At 38.1% G+C, this 21285-nt stretch overlaps 1 protein-coding gene and 1 non-coding gene across 5 annotated transcripts in view; both read right to left on the minus strand.

Moving 5' to 3' along the window:
* The window catches only part of cep295 (centrosomal protein 295), a 117211-nt gene that overhangs the window by 52913 nt on the left and 43013 nt on the right, over positions 1–21285 (minus strand). For 3 of the 4 annotated variants that reach the window (XM_051927056.1, XM_028800436.2, XM_051927055.1), the window contains exons 13-19: positions 17151–17236; positions 14213–14969; positions 11413–11563; positions 7364–7525; positions 6408–6584; positions 716–825; positions 102–222 (exon numbers count right to left, since the gene is read on the minus strand). In XM_051927056.1, the coding sequence (XP_051783016.1) occupies positions 102–222; positions 716–825; positions 6408–6584; positions 7364–7525; positions 11413–11563; positions 14213–14969; positions 17151–17236 (1564 nt within the window). The remainder of the gene's footprint in view (positions 1–101; positions 223–715; positions 826–6407; positions 6585–7363; positions 7526–11412; positions 11564–14212; positions 14970–17150; positions 17237–21285) is intronic. The other variant, XM_051927054.1, reaches the window with a different exon arrangement.
* Positions 539–609, minus strand: LOC114651510 (small nucleolar RNA U2-19). The gene has a single exon (XR_003716206.1). It is a non-coding gene; the product is annotated as a small nucleolar RNA U2-19 (small nucleolar RNA).

A 21285-nucleotide genomic window follows, 5' to 3' on the forward strand; every position in this document is an offset into this window, starting at 1 on the left:
ACATGCTGCTTTTTGTTCACTGAAATAGATAAAGCCGAACATATGAAAGCAGGCTAAATAATCAATTTAAAGATAAATGAAAATGTAATTAAAATACAAACCAGTAGCAGTTGCACCCAATTCTTCACTCAAAGGAGAACAACTTCCAGTAGATAATGTCGTTGAACAGCAGTCCTCATCATGTAGACTTGAGACTTGTGGCAAAACTAATTCACCTGTCTGCTGATAACCATTCGACAGCCAAATGAGATGTTAAAAAAAAAAAAAAAAAAAAGAACAAAATCAAAAGCTGAATCTAAAAATGCACTGTATCCTTATATACAAGGTAATTATGCTCAAAGATGGAGCTCAGTTCAAGTGTAGACACCATCATGAAATATGTACAGTGGTACATACTTCAGAAAGTTCTTTGTTTACATCATAGCTCAGAAAATGAACTCTCACAGACACACCAATCCACTCGGTTCCTTTCTCTCAAACACACACACACACACAGACACACGCAAGCGCACACACAAAGATGGACAAACATTAAGCTTCTCTGACAAATAATCACACACTGGAAAATTTTTCACAATGGTCATATTTGGCTAATTTTCATCATTGATCAGCATATTAAATGCAGACCTCAGAGGGGCCAACCAGAACCTGTAATAAAGTTTACACACTTTGATGTATGAGGAGACTATAGAAGAACACAGAATGTGGAACTAACCTGGATGTCAGCAGTGGACTGAGAAGTTAGTCTGCCAGGGTATCTCACCACTCCTCTTCCAACATCTGCTGAATAACTGGGCAAATCAGTGGACACCAATGATGGGAGTGCTGTGGGCAAAACGAACATTTAACATCAAAGCCTCGAAGAAGATTAATAACTGATAAAAGATACTGTAAATTAATTTTATCTCACGCAAGTCAAAGCAAAAAAGTTTATAAACAAATATGTTTTAACTGCTAGGGGAATGCTGCTACAATATCCATACCAATATCAAATAGAAAGGCCAGATATCTGGAATTGGGGGGAGGGGGATTTTGATAAAAATTTACAGAACAGGACCAGAATAGTGGTACAATTCAGTGTAAATAATATGTAAAAAAAAATGTAAAGTCAAGCTGATACTAGGGATATCACAAGAAGTCAAAACTTGGGTACCAAATCTATGCTAAAATTCTGAAAAGGTACCGTCCTGTTTTTTGTGTTTAAAATGGTTTTGGTAGTACCAAGTAAAAGTCGGTACCATACTGATGCTTAAATCAGTGAATGCAACTGGATGTATTACTTTAGTAGGCACAATTATACGTGATACAAATCAGAATGCCACACAGGGGTAAGCATTGCTTTCAAATCCCTCGGGGTGGGGAAACAGTAAAAGTCATTTCCGGAAATGCTTCAGGTCAGGGAAAATTCATACATATCAAAAAAAAGTGGAATTATACAGTTAGCTCAGAAACACATTCATGCATTCTATGAGGACATGATGTCACAAATTAGGTGCAAGTTATAATGGTTTAACTTGTAGATGGGCAGATTAAATCGCTTTTAAATACCATGTCCTACACTTTCCTGATAAAAGAACAGAGGCATTGCATTAATTCTCTGCCTACAGGTTTCCATCTTAAAGTGCTATCAAGAGTCATAGGCGAACATCTTGCACACATCTTGAATAATGCATATAGGTTTGTGGGATATGGGAGGAAGGTGCAAAGCTGTGCTACCAAAGCTGTAGAAAGCAAACATCAAATCAAGTTTCAAATGAATTGGCTATTTAGCTAACCAGCAATTAAATGAAACGCTTCATTTGTTAATATCAAAATAAAGTTTAGATATTCGATGCTTCAAAGCATGCCTCCACTGTAATATGAAATGTATGGTGTTAACAGGAATGTATTGCAGACACAGTTATACCAATACAGACAAAACAGCATATAAACATTAAATTTTTGGATATTTTTTTTTTTTTTTTTAAATCAAATTAATGTTTGGGAGTATAACCCGTCAAATGTGTCAAATGTAGTAAAAGCCCATGCACTATACCCTATATGCAGTATCTCAGTTACAATTAATTGAATACAGGTAACACCAGTTAAATTAATTTACTACTTCTGGATTGGTTATTGCTTAGTCTGTGTACAAAGTTTGACCACTCATTCAAGATGTTTTGAAAAATGACCAACAAAAACTGTTTTTACAAGAGTTTGTGAATTATAGATTAATGAAAATCTGACAAGTATGAATTCACACAGGAAGTCTTGAAATTGGGACAAATGAAAAAAAAATAGCTTGGAAATCTAAAGAAGCAGGAGTCTGAGACATTTCAAATTTGAATCAATTTGATTCATTCGCTAAATATTAAGGTTTTTTATTTTAAACCAGCTAATGATTAAATTATAAATCTTACTAAAGCAAAATGTTAGAAACCTAACATACTATATATATAATATTACACTCTATTGATTTTAAAAGCATGTTTAAATAGTTTAAATGAAAATATCCTAAATAATTTTGGAATTACAAATTCAACAATAAAGATATGTTTGAATTTTTTAGTAGTATTTTAAGTAATGTCTTCAGTTACAGGTTTAAAAAAAAGTCCAAGAATAAATAAAAATATTTTAAAATTAGAACAACTCCTCTACACTGGGAAAATGCTGATGTCTACCACACATTAAATTCAGGTTTTGTTTTGTAACTTGTTATTTATGAATGACAATACTAGTTTATTTAAATAATTGCTGGGCAACTACTTGACTTATATACCACTATTTTAAATTTGCAGTTAGTATTTATACATTGTATATTCCATTGCAGGAAAGGCATAATAGTGTCCACTTGGATAATAATTACTTTTTAATTAAGATGGGAATAGGGATTTCTGTTTTTGCTATGGTATTGAATAGATATCGCATATTATGAAATTTCACTGGCATTGGTACAGAATACAAATATTCTGGTATTGTGACATCCCTACATAGAAAAAGATCTAGTTGCAGTGGCTCTATTCCTTCTAGTATCCTTTTTAATAGCACACATTCACACAAATCATCGGTGGTCAATAATCTAATAGCCCTTTCCTTCATTGTACCCCAATGAACATACGCGACACACACCACAATTAATTCCTGGGAGTAAACAGTCAATGTCATTAAAGTAAAAATTAAAATTCATGGACACATTGTATGTAAGCACCACAATAAGTTGGTTACTACATATATTCAGGAGTGAATGTGACTACATACTAGGATAATGCGCATAATATGAATGTCAAGTTAGTGTTTACTTCAGTCAATTTACTAGAAATTCATTAACTGGAAATTATTTTTTCTGGCCATGTGCCAGCATGCAAAAGATTAGTTCCTGCCGCACTGCTGGGAGAAGCTTGTAAACCCTGCGACCTTGAATTGGAGTAAGCCAGTTCACTAATACAATGATAAGACTTAAAAATCAAGACAGTTTTATTTCAATCATTTTGGCTACTCTGTATTGAAGAGATTTTATGCTGAATGAGTTAATTACTGGATTGCCAGGCTCCGCGGGTCCTCAAAATTACTAGTATACTGGACTATCAAAATGCATTATGCATATACAGTGGTGTGAAAAACTATTTGACCCCTTCCTGATTTCTTATTCTTTTGCATGTTTGTCACACAAAATGTTTCTGATCATCAAACACATTTAACCATTAGTCAAATATAACACAAGTAAACACAAAATGCAGTTTGTAAATGGTGGTTTTTATTATTTAGGGAGAAAAAAAAATCCAAACCTACATGGCCCTGTGTGAAAAAGTAATTGCCCCCTGAACCTAATAACTGGTTGGGCCACCCTTAGCAGCAATAACTGCAATCAAGCGTTTGCGATAACTTGCAATGAGTCTTTTACAGCGCTCTGGAAGAATTTTGGCCCACTCATCTTTGCAAAATTGTTGTAATTCAGCTTTATTTGAGGGTTTTCTAGCATGAACCGCCTTTTTAAGGTCATGCCATAGCATCTCAATTGGATTCAGGTCAGGACTTTGACTAGGCCACTCCAAAGTCTTCATTTTGTTTTTCTTCAGCCATTCAGAGGTGGATTTGCTGGTGTGTTTTGGGTCATTGTCCTGTTGCAGCACCCAAGATCGCTTCAGCTTGAGTTGACGAACAGATGGCCGGACATTCTCCTTCAGGATTTTTTGGTAGACAGTAGAATTCATGGTTCCATCTATCACAGCAAGCCTTCCAGGTCCTGAAGCAGCAAAACAACCCCAGACCATTACACTACCACCACCATATTTTACTGTTGGTATGATGTGCTTTTTCTGAAATGCTGTGTTCCTTTTACGCCAGATGTAACGGGACATTTGCCTTCCAAAAAGTTCAACTTTTGACTCATCAGTCCACAAGGTATTTTCCCAAAAGTCTTGGCAATCATTGAGATGTTTCTTAGCAAAATTGAGACGAGCCCTAATGTTCTTTTTGCTTAACAGTGGTTTGCGTCTTGGAAATCTGCCATGCAGGCCGTTTTTGCCCAGTCTCTTTCTTATGGTGGAGTCGTGAACACTGACCTTAATTGAGGCAAGTGAGGCCTGCAGTTCTTTAGACGTTGTCCTGGGGTCTTTTGTGACCTCTCGGATGAGTCGTCTCTGCGCTCTTGGGGTAATTTTGGTCGGCCGGCCACTCCTGGGAAGGTTCACCACTGTTCCATGTTTTTGCCATTTGTGGATAATGGCTCTCACTGTGGTTCACTGGAGTCCCAAAGCTTTAGAAATGGCTTTATAACCTTTACCAGACTGATAGATCTCAATTATTTCTGTTCTCATTTGTTCCTGAATTTCTTTGGATCTTGGCATGATGTCTAGCTTTTGAGGTGCTTTTGGTCTACTTCTCTGTGTCAGGCAGCTCCTATTTAAGTGATTTCTTGATTGAAACAGGTGTGGCAGTAATCAGGCCTGGGGGTGGCTACGGAAATTGAACTCAGGTGTGATACACCACAGTTAGGTTATTTTTTAACAAGGGGGCAATTACTTTTTCACACAGGGCCATGTAGGTTTGGATTTTTTTTCTCCCTAAATAATAAAAACCACCATTTACAAACTGCATTTTGTGTTTACTTGTGTTATATTTGACTAATGGTTAAATGTGTTTGATGATCAGAAACATTTTGTGTGACAAACATGCAAAAGAATAAGAAATCAGGAAGGGGGCAAATAGTTTTTCACACCACTGTACATGCACGTGAATTCAATATTTTGAATTTTAAATCTAATTTGTCACATAATCATCACTTCTACAACAGACCTCAAATTAAAGCTAGTTATGACCGACTCTGCAAAGAATGCACTGAACAGGTCATGCACATTTCACAAAATTACAGGTCTTTATGGACTGGGGCATAGTCATTCTAGAACAGAAAATGATTTTAACTTAAAAACTTTTTGCCACAAAACTGGAAGCACCACGCAATTGTGTAAAAGTCTGTGTATGCTGTAGCATTAACAGTACCCTTACACTGAAAGCAAAGAGCCTTAGCCCAAACCCTGAAGAATAGCCCCAGGCCATTATCACTTCAACAAACTTTATATTAGGCACTACACAGTCTGGAAGTCAGAATTCTCGTGACATTTGTCAAACCCAGAATCCATCCATCAGACTGACAGATAGTGAATGAAACAGGATTTATTGCTCCAAAGAAAACATTTCCACTACTCTATGCTGAAATGGTGGTATGATTTTCACCACTCCAGCTAGTGCTTGGGATAGTGCATAGTGATCTTGGGATTGTGCAAAGCTGCTCTGCCACTGAACCCCATTTCATGAAGTTCCCAATGCATAGTTCTGTTGATGTTGCTTCCAGAGGCAGTCTGGAATTCTGTTCTGAGTGATGCAACAGAAGTTGGGAGCTTGCGCCGATTACAGTGCGTTTCCACACCCACCACACAGCAAACCACCTGGAGAAGAGAAGATTTTAATGTGCTAAACACTTTAGCCCTTGTCAACACTACTGTAAGTCTGCATGGTCATCGACATTGTGGATGAGCTATTATTACTCCTTGACACTTCGACTTCACAATAATAGCACTTACAGCTTAATAGCACTTACAGCTGACAGGGTTTGACCTAACAGTGAAGAAATTTCATATACTAGCTTATGGCAAAACTGTCATCCACCGACACTGCCATTTTTAATTTTACTCAGCTCTTCAGCATGAGTTATTCTACTGCCAATGTTTGTCACTGGAGATTGCATGGATACTTGCTTGATTTTATGCATCCCGTTAACAACGGAGTGTGGCTAAAACACCCGAATTGCATAATGAAGAGGGATGTCCACAAAGTTTGAATATATAGTATATTTCACACTTGACTTCACAGTGCTATAAACTTCAAAAGGAGTTGAACTCAAACAGTCTAAGGAATTCCTAAGGCCTCACTCAAGTCCGATGACAAAGATGACTCCAGCTCTAGCCTCTCCCTCCAGGTCAAATGTCTAGAAGCACAGCTAGTTTCTCTGTGGGTTGAAGAAAACATGGCTGTATCCACTTGAGAAGACACTGAATTGTCAACCCCATCACTGCCAGAAGCAGAGGAATTACATTCTGATGAATCTCCTATAAAAAAGAAAAAAAACAAAAGATGCATAAAATAAAATTAAGTTTGGTTAATGGAATTCACTTATTTTAGAAAATGGAAGCTATTTAACTTCTAATTTAAACAAATGAAAACTGGAAATAACAGGCCATTTAGCCCAACACATCTTATCAATCCCTATTCACTTATGCAAAAATGTCATCAAGTTAAGATTTCAATGTCCCTGTAATTCTATAATCAACAACAGTACCTTTAAACAGCTTGTGTATGCACATCTATGATTTTGATGACACATTTTGAAAAGCTAGTCAAAGGACATTTTTTTTTAGTTATAACATCACTTATTACTGCATAATTTTAAAACACTTGCATTATGAAACACGTTATTTGCTTAAAATGAAAAAAGTAAAAAAAAAAATCAGACTTTCAATATAAATACATCTAGGACAACTAGATCAACTAATCTTATCTCTAGATTTTTAATTCTGTTTATGTCAACCGTTTTGCAATAGCTATGCTGTATTAAAATTAGTTGTGTGTGCTCTGATTTAAGGGTCAGAAACTAGATTACTAATATTAAAAAGAAAAAACAAAAGTAAAAACATCAATAGGGATACACAAAGTTATCACCTATAGTATGTTGAAATATTTTAGAAGAAAATTAGGAGTATTTAAAAAGTAGGCATTTTAAACTTAATATAAAATATCAAACTGTTACAGCATTGCCCCTTTTGGGTTTTACAAATACTAATAAATTTGCAATTTTCTAATAAAATTTGACAAACAAACACAGACATACCTATAGCAAGGCTGTCACTTACAGGTGTTTCTACTTCCGGTATGGCACTGAGCTCATGCTGGCTGATTGAAGCTAATGTTCCAAGCCTATGCTTGGCAAGTGGGGGCTTAATAGGTCGATTATGGTATTCTTTATCATGATGAAAACTGTCCACAATTCCTCCTATAAAAAAGAAAAAAAAAAACAAACAATGAAATTGTGACTTAAATGGGGCACGAATATATAGAGGAAAGCCAGCTTGAAGTTTAATCATCACAATTATGGCTCCGTATCTATCACACACGTTGCATGAAGGCTACCTATAAAAAAAAAAAATCAAAAACTATAGTCATGGAATGCAATAAAATTCTATTCAGTTTTGCGTTACTGTTCTGTGCAGCACATTTTTGTAAATTCCATGATAATTAAGCACACAATTAGAAGAACAAAGTAATTCTGTCTTTATGCAAATCTGATTCATCTTTTTAAGACCCTGTTTTAAGGGCATCAAAATAAGCTTTTGACAGAACTTCTTACTAAAAAAGTCAGTAGCTCTAATGGCTACTGTTCATGCATTTTGTGGTTTCAGGCCTAAAGGTAGACAGGACTGCAGACAGTGGGTAGAATAGGCATGTGCAGTTAGAATAGAGGATCTACCTATTTTTATCAATAATCAAACACTACTATAAACAAAAGGGATGGCCGTCATCTAAATGTTTTGTATTATACACATACATATATACACACACGTCACTTTATTAGGTACACCTATTCAACTAAGGGTGGCACGGTAGCGCTGCTGCCTTGCAGTATGGAGACCTGGGTTCGCTTCCCGGGAGTCTGCATGTTTTCCCAGTGTCTGCGTGGGTTTCCTTTGGGGGCACCGGTTTCCACCCACTGACCAAAGACATGCAGGTTAGGTGCATTGCCGATCCTAAATTGTCCCTAGTGTGTGTGCTTGATGTGTAGGTGTGTGTATGTCCCCTGTGGTAGGCTGGCGCCCTACCCGGGTTTGTTCCTGCCTTGTGCTGGCTGGGATTGGCTCCAGCAGACCCCCCGTGACCCTGTGTTAGGATGTAGTGGTCAATCACATGGCTACTACTCAATGCATTTAGGCATGTACTGTAGACATTATCAAGACAACCTGCTGAAATTCAAACCAAGCATCAGAATGGGAAAGGACGATTCAATTGAGTTTAAATGTGTAAGTAAGTGCCAAACAAGCTGGTATGAGTAGTTCAGAAACTGCTGATCTGCTGGGATTTTCACGCACAGCCATCTCCTCCATCTCTTACAGAGAATGGTCTGAAATAGGTAAAATATCCAGTGGGCAGCAGCTGTCGTGGCGAAAATACCTTGTTCATGCCAGAGGAGAATTGCTAGACTCTTTCAAGCTGATTGAGTTACTGTTGCCTTTCTAATAACCACTCGTTACAACCAAGGTATGCAGAAGAACATTGCTGAATGCACAACATGTCGAAACTTGAAGTAGATGGACTTCAGCAGCAGGAGACGCCACTGGGTTGCTGCTACGGTCAACTAAGAACAGACAATGGAGGCTACATTTCGCACAGGCTCACCAAAAGTTGCGTGGTCTGAGCAGAGATGGTAAGGTCAGAATTTGGTGTCAACAACATGTAAACATGGATCCAACCTCCCTTGTATTAATAGTTCAGGCTGGTGATGGTGTAATGTTCTGGGGGATATTTTCATGGCACACTTTTGGGCCCTTCAGTACCAATTGAGCATCATTTAAATGCCACAGCCAACATGAGTTTTGTTGCTGACCATGTCTATCCCTTTATGACCGCAGTGTACCCATCTTCTGATGGCTACTTCCAGCAGGATAACACGCCATGTGACAAAGTTCAAATCATCTCAAACTAGTTCTTCGAGACATTACCATGAGTTCACTGTACTTAAATGGCCTCCATAGTCACCAAATCTCAATCTAATAGTGCACCTTTGGGATGTGGTGGAATGGAATAGTTATATCACAGATGTGCAGGGGACAAGTCTGCAGCAACTGTGTGATGCTATCATGTCAATATGGACCAAAATCCCCTAGAAATGTTTCCAACACTTTGTTGAACCTATGCCATGGCAGTTCTGAAGGAAAAAATGGGTCCAACCCAGCACTAGCAAAGTGTACCTAATAAAGTGGCTGGTGAGAGAGGGTGTGTGTGTGTGTATTAATTTTTATACATACATACACACAGACAAACAAATTTACATATATACACACAAACACACAAAAATCACAATTTTGTAGGACAAAAGGGCCTCAAGTTATAGCACCATTGCTTAATCACGTGTAAAAGAAGTACTGTGTAAACAACTACAGTGCCATTCATAATGCTTGGAACCAAGACATTTTTCCTTGATTTACCCCACTGCTCCAAAGTTTAAAGTTAAAAATCAAACAATTCAGACATGACTGTGACATCAGAAGGCTGTGAAAAACATTGCAGCAATCCCAGCAGACTGCTGTTTTAAGGTGGTGCATGCACCACCTTTCTTTGAGGGCCATGGTTCAGAATGTTATTAGTTTGTATTTTGTAAGACAGTGCATTTGGTGCAGTTAGCAGGCAGCACCCTTTAATTTGGAAGTGCTAATCTCTAAGATATTGCATGGTTAACTCATAATTAATAAGTAGTTTAGCGAGTGTTTCATTATCTTCTTGGACACACCCATCCTCCCACTTTTGTATGTATTGTTTGATGTATGTTTTTGTCACAATTTCCACGCACCTACATGCAATAATTTTTGTTCATTTATGTCATTCACGCAAGTATTTCGGTTTGTGTTAGTTGTATGAGGTCCACTTTAAAGTTTGCAGAAGCAAATGTATATATGAAGAATTGTGGAGAGCAGGTTGAGATGTGAAGGGCATCTCTATTATAAGTAATTATTGTGCAGCCCTATGCAAGACTGGACAATACAAAAATATTTGAATTTTTAAAATTTCTTGAAATTAACTGTGGGATGGGTCATTATTTGTAGTAGTTTTTTTTTTTAATCTAAAGAGCTGCAGGGACCAATTTTTAACTTGCTTCTCCAAGACCATAGGTATATCTCACTCTATTGGATATTTACTAAAGAATTTTGTGCAAACCCATGGGATTTCAGCTGAGATCCATACACCTAAATAATCAAGTGCTGTGTAAAGCTCAGTACAATGCTTTGTCAGAAACAGTTATGTGGTCAAAAATCTATACAAGCAAAATTAAACATACAAAACATTAAACATATAAAAAAGTTTTGATCTACCGGTCATTTCTGTTTTATTATAAATGTCTGCTTAGTGTGTACTTTTGCAGCATTGCTTGAGTAATGGAGCTTTCTTATGATGGTTTATTGCATGCTAACACTTCAGGAGGCACAAAAAGTATACAGACAAAAGTACACAACAAACATACAATGCTTGTACATAAACCCCTGCCTGCATCCCCAAGTTTAATATTACTGACTGTAAACATACATTACACAGAAGAAACATTGTGTAATACTTTGTAAAAAGTCTAGAAGCTGCACCTGTCTATGTTTCAGTACTGTCATAGATGGCAATTGTATATGTAAATTATACATTATATATGAGAGAGAGAGAATATACAACAATGTCAGAGAAGGTGCTGCAAGAGAAGCCATATACATTTCTGTTGGACTTGAATTTTCTACAATATTGAAGGTTGTAAATAACTTGAACCCTATTCCTTTTCAAATTAATTTAAGCTTCAGTTAACTTGCCGAAAGTGGTTAAATTGCAAAAAAAAAAAGTTGAAGTGAATGTAGTATAAGTCATCCTAAAACATCTTAAAAATGCAAACTTTTCAAGGTCATTATACTGGATAATTTGCAAGTCTGAATTAAACAACTCAGAACTGACATTATAGATAAAGAATAGGCTAGGGATTCTTTTTCTAAAAACTATGACCAATTTGACAGGCATAATAGACAGGTACAGTATTGACATGGAAGGTCCAATTAAATACTGATCTGTGAATTGCATTCATCGAACCACATAAGACACAACAGAACCAAATATTCAGGTTTATATTTGCTATCTTACCAGTGAGAGAGGACAAGAGAGACATCCTATCCTGGTCTTTTGCAGAAGACTCATGGAGGGATGATTTTGACGCTTGCAGCTCAGCACCTTTGCCAAAACAAGAAGGATTTAACTTGCTTATTTTACTATTATTCATGATTGGTTCCTGTTCCTGTTGAAAATGTGGTGAAGGGCAGTGTAGACAGACAGAGAGAGAAAGAAAAAACACATGACAAGTATTAATAAAGGTCAAAGTGGCACCTTGAAACTCATATGTATTAGTGTTTTAGCAACTTTGTTCACAAGCCAATGCCTAAACTTCACTTAGACAACTTGCTAAATTTGCGCTACTCAGCTCTGAATTTCTCCACTATGAAGCACAGCTTTGGAAGTACTCCAAGAGACCTGCACATGACACATTGACCATGAAAGTGTCAAATACAAATAAACATGAGTAACATGTTTAAGTGATGCTTAACACATTACGCTTTGATATGTAGATACAGTGGTGTGAAAAACTATTTGCCCCCTTCCTGATTTCTTATTCTTTTGCATGTTTGTCACACAAAATGTTTCTGATCATCAAACACATTTAACCATTAGTCAAATATAACACAAGTAAACACAAAATGCAGTTTGTAAATGGTGGTTTTTATTATTTAGGGAGAAAAAAAAATCCAAACCTACATGGCCCTGTGTGAAAAAGTAATTGCCCCCTGAACCTAATAAGTGGTTGGGCCACCCTTAGCAGCAATAACTGCAATCAAGTGTTTGCGATAACTTGCAATGAGTCTTTTACAGCGCTCTGGAGGAATTTTGGCCCACTCATCTTTGCAAAATTGTTGTAATTCAGCTTTATTTGAGGGTTTTCTAGCATGAACCGCCTTTTTAAGGTCATGCCATAGCATCTCAATTGGATTCAGGTCAGGACTTTGACTAGGCCACTCCAAAGTCTTCATTTTGTTTTTCTTCAGCCATTCAGAGGTGGATTTGCTGGTGTGTTTTGGGTCATTGTCCTGTTGCAGCACCCAAGATCGCTTCAGCTTGAGTTGACGAACAGATGGCCGGACATTCTCCTTCAGGATTTTTTGGTAGACAGTAGAATTCATGGTTCCATCTATCACAGCAAGCCTTCCAGGTCCTGAAGCAGCAAAACAACCCCAGACCATCACACTACCACCACCATATTTTACTGTTGGTATGATGTTCTTTTTCTGAAATGCTGTGTTCCTTTTACACCAGATGTAACGGGACATTTGCCTTCCAAAAAGTTCAACTTTTGACTCATCAGTCCACAAGGTATTTTCCCAAAAGTCTTGGCAATCATTGAGATGTTTCTTTGCAAAATTGAGACGAGCCCTAATGTTCTTTTTGCTTAACAGTGGTTTGCGTCTTGGAAATCTGCCATGCAGGCCGTTTTTGCCCAGTCTCTTTCTTATGGTGGAGTCGTGAACACTGACCTTAATTGAGGCAAGTGAGGCCTGCAGTTCTTTAGACGTTGTCCTGGGGTCTTTTGTGACCTCTCGGATGAGTCGTCTCTGCGCTCTTGGGGTAATTTTGGTCGGCCGGCCACTCCTGGGAAGGTTCACCACTGTTCCATGTTTTTGCCATTTGTGGATAATGGCTCTCACTGTGGTTCACTGGAGTCCCAAAGCTTTAGAAATGGCTTTATAACCTTTACCAGACTGATAGATCTCAATTATTTCTGTTCTCATTTGTTCCTGAATTTCTTTGGATCTTGGCATGATGTCTAGCTTTTGAGGTGCTTTTGGTCTACTTCTCTGTGTCAGGCAGCTCCTATTTAAGTGATTTCTTGATTGAAACAGGTGTGGCAGTAATCAGGCCTGGGGGTGGCTACGGAAATTGAACTCAGGTGTGATACACCACAGTTAGGTTATTTTTTAACAAGGGGGCAATTACTTTTTCACACAGGGCCATGTAGGTTTGGATTTTTTTTCTCCCTAAATAATAAAAACCATCATTTAAAAACTGCATTTTGTGTTTACTTGTGTTATATTTGACTAATGGTTAAATGTGTTTGATGATCAGAAACATTTTGTGTGACAAACATGCAAAAGAATAAGAAATCAGGAAGGGGGCAAATAGTTTTTCACACCACTGTATGTATACTGGCACAATGACTGCTGCATGATGTAGCTGGCAAATAATTCTGGTGCCATTTTTGGCAAAACTGCATATTGTCATTATTGAAATAACACATCTTGATGTGTTACTGTAAGTGGTTCACGAGCCATCAGTTTAAAACTGCATCTCAAAAGCTAAACAGACTAGTTAGGGGTATGCAAATCTATTCCTGCATAACCAGAAGCAGCAAGATGGAATATACAGCATATAACTGTACACTCACCTGAATTTCTGCTATGTTGAATCAGTGCATTCCCAATCAATGAATGTAAGATCAATCAACTGTGAAATTAGTGCTTTTGTACTTGAGCTTTGTTTATACACACAATGCAGCCAAACTCCATCTTTGCATGATGTATAAACTTGATTTAAGTCTCTAGCAACTGCAAAAGTAACATTTTAAAAGACAGTGTGCCTCTGAGTTTTAGAATTTGACATGGATGACATTGGTAGATTGACGATACCCACCCATTCTTACTGTGCTCCTAATGATTTTATAGCCAAAAAAAAAAAAGCAAAGTGAAAAGTACATCCGAAAACAACAAAATCATTTACCTGCAAGAAAGAAACACCCACAAAGTAACATATCCAAAAACTAACCTCAAAAGCATCATTACAGTTTTTGACCAAAAGACAGAAAACTAGAGGAACTTACAAATTACAATTTGCAACTGACCTTGCTTGTTTGTTCTTCTTTAGGAATATCCTGTCTCTGGGTTCCTCTCTCCGGCTCATTTAGTTTCTCACTCAACTGCTTTGATTGACTCTTTTGCCTTTGAAGGATAGCTTCTTGTTGCCTATTCAGCTTCTCCTGTAACTCGCAGAGGCGTCTGTGTTTAGCATGTATTTCTTCCAAAGATAACACCACACCCCTTTCATGCACAGCTGGTACCAAAGACTTGGAAAAGGAAGGTTCAGTCCCTGGAACATCATGTTCCAACATTTCTCTCTCAGAATGCAGTTTCACTTCCTCCATGTCCACAGGCATATTTTTCAGACTTTCATGCTTTAAATTATAATTATCACTTTGCTGCTCTCCTTGTGGTTCAGCTAGCTGAAATGAGGTCTTAACATAGGAATATATTGAGCCTTCATTTATTTCTGAAGAACCACCAGCACAAGTCTTTGGTAAATTATTATTCTTAGATGCTCCATAAGGAGGAAACTTCTTTTCTTGGCATTCCATTTGCAACGTAGAAGGATTATGTGCTAATAACTTCCCTTCTTGCTGGTCTACTTGCTTGGCTAAAGAAAGGTGTGATTCATCTTCTCTCAGTACTTCAGCCTGAGTCACAGGTGTATAACAGGATACTGTGGTACCACTAGAGCATGGCTTCGACAGTGAAGTGGACATCTGCGGATACCTCTTCATTAGCATCATCCGATAGTCATTCAGACGTTTTTGTGCTTCATCAACACACTGCTTGTGACGCCTAAGAAAACAATATTTCAGTTAACAAAAAAAAAAAAAAAAGCTTGTAACTAAACTAACTTTTGAATGCAAACCACAGTGAAAGATACTTAAGAAAAAGAAACGGAAGGAAGCAGAGGCTGCAAGACTGTGTTTAACAATTCTATAAAAATCCATATTACTGTGCGAGTTTGGAAAAAGGAAATTGAAATCTAACAAGAAGCAAAAATTAACCACATAGTAACAGTTAATACCAAAAGATTCAATTACCTTTTTACTAGTATTTTTTTTTAAATTTCCTAACCAACTTATTCCATTTTAGAGTCATTGACATGTATGATATAGACCACGAGTGTCCAATTCCGGTCCTGGCAGGCCACAGGTTTTCATTCTAACCATCTATTTAATTAGTGAGCAGTTTTTGCTGCCGATTAATTTGTTTTGCCTTAGTTTTAACGGACGTGACTCAGACCGCTTAGTTGTTTCTTTTTCCTTAATGAGCAGCCAAACAATGAGACACAAAAGAAGCTGGCACATGGCCAGCTAACCTGAAAATAACCTATTTGGCTGCCATTTAATGAAGAAACGAATCAATTCAGAGGCCTGAATCCTTAAAAACAGGGCTATTAAAATGAAGGGAAAAGGAGTTAATTAGCAGTGAAAACTGCTTGCTGATTAGGAAAAGGGTTAATACTACCAGGACCGGAGTTGGACACCCTGGTGTAGACTATTTCAAAACAACAGTGCATATCAAGATCAGGGATACATTAGATGGTAAGCAAACATTAGGTACTCACATATGAAGTATTGAATGAAGAAGCTATAGGTAGATATAAAGACCCAAGGGTCTTGATAAGGGCAAACTAGTTATGGCCAGAACACCAAAATGGCAAGGCTTATGGGGTGCTCATAGTCGGCCATGATAACTACCTACCAACAGTGGTCTGATGAGAGAGGAAAAAAAAAAAACAAAAAAAAACTGCTGACAGCGAGCTGGATGGCCAAGACTAACTGTCCGCTGTCAATAATGTCTAAAATGGGCATGTAAGTGTTGGAGCTGGGACTCCGATCAATGAAGAAGGTTGCCTAGTCTAATTGATCTAGTTTTGCGTTCCATCATGTGAATGGCTGGGTACATATGGCTTGAGGAATGTGAGGCAGAGTTCAAGGCGTAACCTTTGTGTCCTAATTCCCCAAATCTTAATCCAAGATTAAGTGATATGTGTTAGAAAAACAATAAATCAAATCCACAGTGGCTCCACCTTGAAACTTTGCATGAGTTGTGGTTTCCGACACCAGGATGCTGGTAGCAGATCCTCCAAGACACATCAGAGGTCTTGTAGAGGATATGTCTCGGTGCGTCAAAACTGTTTTGGCAGCTCACAAAGGAAAAAAAACAAAACAACAAAAATGCAAAATAGACTGATGGTTGTGAAGTGACAATTTTAAGACAACTCTTTTTGGAAAACAATATTATAGGTCAAAGCATACATTTTATATCCATAGATCTGTATTTTTATTTTGTATATTTCTGTGTAAGTAGTGTGAGGTGCTTGTGTGACACTATGTAATTCTGTGCTTTATACAAAATTCGTGTCTATAGTCCTTCAGGATTGGAGATGAATACACATCCTTAAAAAAAATGTAATAATAAATGAAGAGTCCTTTACACTGAACTGTTCTTACTGCAGAATTCTGAAGCTGCCTTACCATTACTGGAAACCTGTATGGCTTAATACTGAACACTTGAATATCACATAACTGGTACCAAGTTCTTATCTGTTGCTGTCCTGGGTCCCATGAAAAATGAATATACTAAAATGAGTATTTAAAAAGTAGTAGACAATTTTACATATTCAGGCTAGGGAGTCCGAGAGTGGTGTGTGTATGATTGTGTGTGCTTACAGGCACCTTGATGGACTGAAGTCCTGAGAGAAAGTGCCATCTCTGGTAAGCAGGCAGACAGCAAAAGCAGGCTTCAGATGTGACTTGTTTATACCTGATCAAAATCAAACGAATATTTGACTGCAGGACAATACACTTATGATCAGATGTGGTCCCCTCCAAATAAAAATTTAAAAGGAGGACAATGTGTAATGAACTGTGATTATTGCACTCTTCTTTTACAGACTGACGTGCAATTAAACCAACTAAGACTGCAGGGGGAGGTGGTGTTGGTCAGAAACAAAAACACTCTACTCACCGGTTCTGTTCCAGACAGCGCTGCTGATACTGACGGATCATTTGCAAGTGCTCAGAATCTGTAGCTACAACGTCTAGGAAATGTTCCTGTAAGGAAATAGATGTAAATAAACACTTAAATCCACTAAGCCAAGCACCATGTTTATAGAATTTGTAGACATATGTATAAGCACACAAAAAGCACTTCTGTTTTTTAGACTAGAGTATGAAAAAAACAATTTCCTTAACAGTATAAAAGTGACATGTATTGTCTTAAAGAAAAAAAAAATGCATCTAAGGCACCCGTGTAATTTGGATCTCCAAAAAACAGCAGCAGCTCGGCTAACATGCAAATGGATCTGTTTAACTGCTATACTGTATGTCCGACATACTGTGTGTATTAGCTACCATCACCCTTTTATCATGTGTGTCTAAGGCTTACCGATGACACTTTGGATTTCACAAATTTCATCTTGTGCATACATTCCCAAGCAGTGTATATCATAAAGCAACAGAACATGCAGAAAGAACTGCATCATACACATAGAGAGGAATAAACACACATCAGAAATGGACAAGCCACAGAAGAGTTATTTTAAGGCTAATACAGATGTGCACCTCTGTGATGTTATCATTGCATTCATTTGTGTACTACATTTTAGTGTGCAAACACATATGCTCTTTCCTCCACTGCTCAGCAATGTTTGGATATTTTTGGTATTTATTGCAGCCAGTTTTTATATACTGCCAAGCATGTTACTGTTACTTGGTGTAAAGCAGTGGTACTGAAAGTGTTTTCGAAGTCAAAGCTAACAACACTCCCTCTTGAGCACAGCAGTCACTTATTATAGTAATTCTGCAACAAAATTCTTAATTTTATTAAAGGCATTTATGTGAAAAATACCATGATTCAAATCCATCACTGATACAATGGGTATAGAAAAGAATCACCCCCTTCGAAATATTCCTATTTTCTTGCTTTACAGCCTAAATGAACACACACACACAAAATATTTCTTCCCAGCGCAACCTATAACATCCAAGTGGAAGATATTACAGCTGCAGTTCAGAAAAATAAAAAATCCAAAACAAGACATACTGAGATTAATAAAGGATCACTCCCCCAATGTCAATATTTTGTTGAACCACCTTTTGCTTTAATGACAGCCTTGAGTCTGTTGGGATACTTCTCTATTTGTTTTGCACATCTAGATTAAGCAATATTTGCCCACTCTTCTTTACAGAACTGATCAAGTCAAATTGGATGGCGAGTGTTGGTGGACTGCTATCTTCAAATCTTTCCACAGATTTTCAATGGAATTTAGGTCTGGGCTCTGACTGGGCCACATGAGGATATTCACTTTTTTCTCCTTCAGCCACTGTGTGGTCAATTTTGCTGTGTGTGTGTTGGGTTTTGTCATGTTGAAAGGTGAACATTCTGCCCATCTTCAACTTTCTGGCAGAGGATAGCAGGTTTTCCTCAAGAATTTGACAGTATTTTGCCCCATCCATTTTTCCTTCTACCCTAGAATGAGCCCCAGGCCCTGCGGCAGAGAAACACCCCAACAACAGAATGCTGCCACCTCTATGCTTTACTGTAGGTATGGTGTGTTGTGGGTGGTGAGCTGCATTGGATTTCTGCCAGGTGTACCATTTGGTATTGAGGCCAAATAATTTGATTTTGGTCTCATCTGAAAATAAGACCTTTTCCCACTTGGCATCAGAATCTTCAAGCTGCATTCTGGCAAAGCTCAAATGAGCCTTAATGTGGCCTTTCTTGAGAAGTGGCCATTTCCTTGCGACCCTCCTGAGCAAGCCACAACTGTGGAGCGCTTGTGAAATTGTTGTCACATGCACACAATGACCACTCTTTGCCATAAAATCCTGTAACTCCTTCAAAGTGGCCATTGGCCTCTTGGTAGCCTCTCTTACCAGTTTCCTCCTTGCTCTTCCATCCAGTTTGGAGGGACGGCCGAATCCAGGGAGGGTCCTAGTAGTACCAAACACTTGCCACTTCTTTATTATGGACTTTACTGTGCTCCTTGGGATTGATAAAGCTTTTGAGATTTTTTTGTATCCATCTCTTGCCTTTTGTCTGTCCACAACTCTATGCCTGAGATCTTTTGAAAGTGGCTTGTCACCCAGTTGTTTGCTGTCAGTTGCACTACCAAGCAAGGGAATGCTCCAGGAACAGCTGTTTTTATGCTTCACTAATCACACTGATTACAATTGATCACAGGTGGAAGCCAGTAACCATGGTCTGCAATGGAAATGGTGGTTACTTACACCTGATTGAGTTTGCAAATATTGTTTGGGGGGGGGGGGGGGGGCGGTGGGGGGGGAGGGACTGATCCTTTATTAATCCCAGCCTTTCTCATTTTTTTTTTTTTAATTCTTCAGAACAGTAGCTGTGATATCTTTAACTTGGATGTTAAAGATTGCATTGAGTAAGTAAAGCTGGAAAAAATATTGTTTTGTGTGTTTTCATTTAAAGGCTGTAAAGCAAAAAAATGGGAATATTGTTTTCTATACCCACTGTATATTTACATGACAAAATCCTGGATTTCAGCCAGCAATTCATTGCAACTCCTCACCATGAAGATCAGTTAACAAGTAATCACAAGGAGCAAACGGGAGCAGAGCAGGAAGATGTGGAATTGAAGAAAGCTGTTGGCATCTGTAATAAAGTAAGTGTGCGCTGTGCGATGGTAGTTGTAGAGTCATTTCTCATGTATCCTTTTTTATTATTTATTTACTAGTGTCGATGGTGGCTGCCAACCTTAACTATTACAAATAAATACCCAAGTAAATACAAGGTAACATAGTTGAGAGATTTAAAAGTCACTTTGCCCGGATGACTATAGGCTTGCAGACCACTTGACTTGCACCTGGGGACCACTGTTGGTGGTCCATAGCCACACTTTGAGGACCTCTGGCCTAGAACAACCTCGAGAGCAATAAAGTTCTTGATACAGAAAATCATGCCTATAATGAGCTTGCTGGACATCCCATTCCAAAACCATGGGTATTAACATGGAATTGGCTCTCTTTTGCTGCTAAAACAACCTCCCCTTTTCTGGGATGGCTTTCCAGAAGATGATGGGAATTGTGGGAATTTGTAGTCATTCAGTTAAAAGCGCATTTGCAAGGACATGTACTGATGTTGGACAACCCATGATTCACAATACATATTCCAATTCATTCTGAAGGTGTTTAACAGAGCTGAGGTCAGGGATACATATAGGAATTCCTCTGCACCAGACTTCACAGTCATTACAGACCTGGCTTTGAGCATAGGGTCACAGTTATAGTGGAAAAGAAAAGGGCCTTCTCCAAACTTGGGTTACAAATCTGGACAATTGTTTAAAAATCTTTGGATGCTGTAGCATTAGTGGTACCCTTCACTGGCTCCAACGAGTCTAACCCAAACCCTCTCTTTCAGCAAACTTTATATTAAGCCCTGCGTGGTCTGGAAGGTAGTATCCTGGCATCCATCAAACTGCCAGTTAAAGCGCGATTCATTACAGCAGAAAATGTTTCTACTACTACCACCACCAGAGTTCAATGGTGGTGTGCTTTACACCACTCCATTCCATAAATGGTGATCTTAGGCTTGCATGCAGCTACTCACCAACAGAGAGCCAATTTATGAAGCTCCCAGAACATAGGTTTTATGCAAATGTTACTTTCAAAGGCAGTTTGGAATTCTGCAGGGAGAAATGTAGAAGAGAGGTGACTTTTATGCGCTCTGCAATTAGCACTTGAAATTCCCCTTCTACGAATCTGGATGGTCTACTACTCTGTAGCCAAGTTGCTGCTACTCCTAGATATTTCCACTTCACAATAATAGCACTTATAGTTGACTGGGGCAGATCTACTGAAGCAGAAATTTCAAATGCTGGCTTCGGACAAAGGTGGCACTTATGACAGTGCCATGTTTAAAAGTCACCAAAAACTTAAGTATAACCCATTCTACGGTCAATGTTTATCAATGGAGAATGCATAGTTATGTGCTTGATTTTATCCACTTGTTAACAAATGGTGCAAGTAAAACACCTGGGGTCTCATGCATAATGCCATGTGTAGAATTCACATAAAACATGGCGTACGGACAAAAGTGGAGAGGTGCGTACGCACAAAAAAAAAAATCCAGATGC

Source organism: Erpetoichthys calabaricus, chromosome 4 (assembly GCF_900747795.2).
Source record: "Erpetoichthys calabaricus chromosome 4, fErpCal1.3, whole genome shotgun sequence".
NCBI classification, from domain to species: domain Eukaryota; kingdom Metazoa; phylum Chordata; class Cladistia; order Polypteriformes; family Polypteridae; genus Erpetoichthys; species Erpetoichthys calabaricus.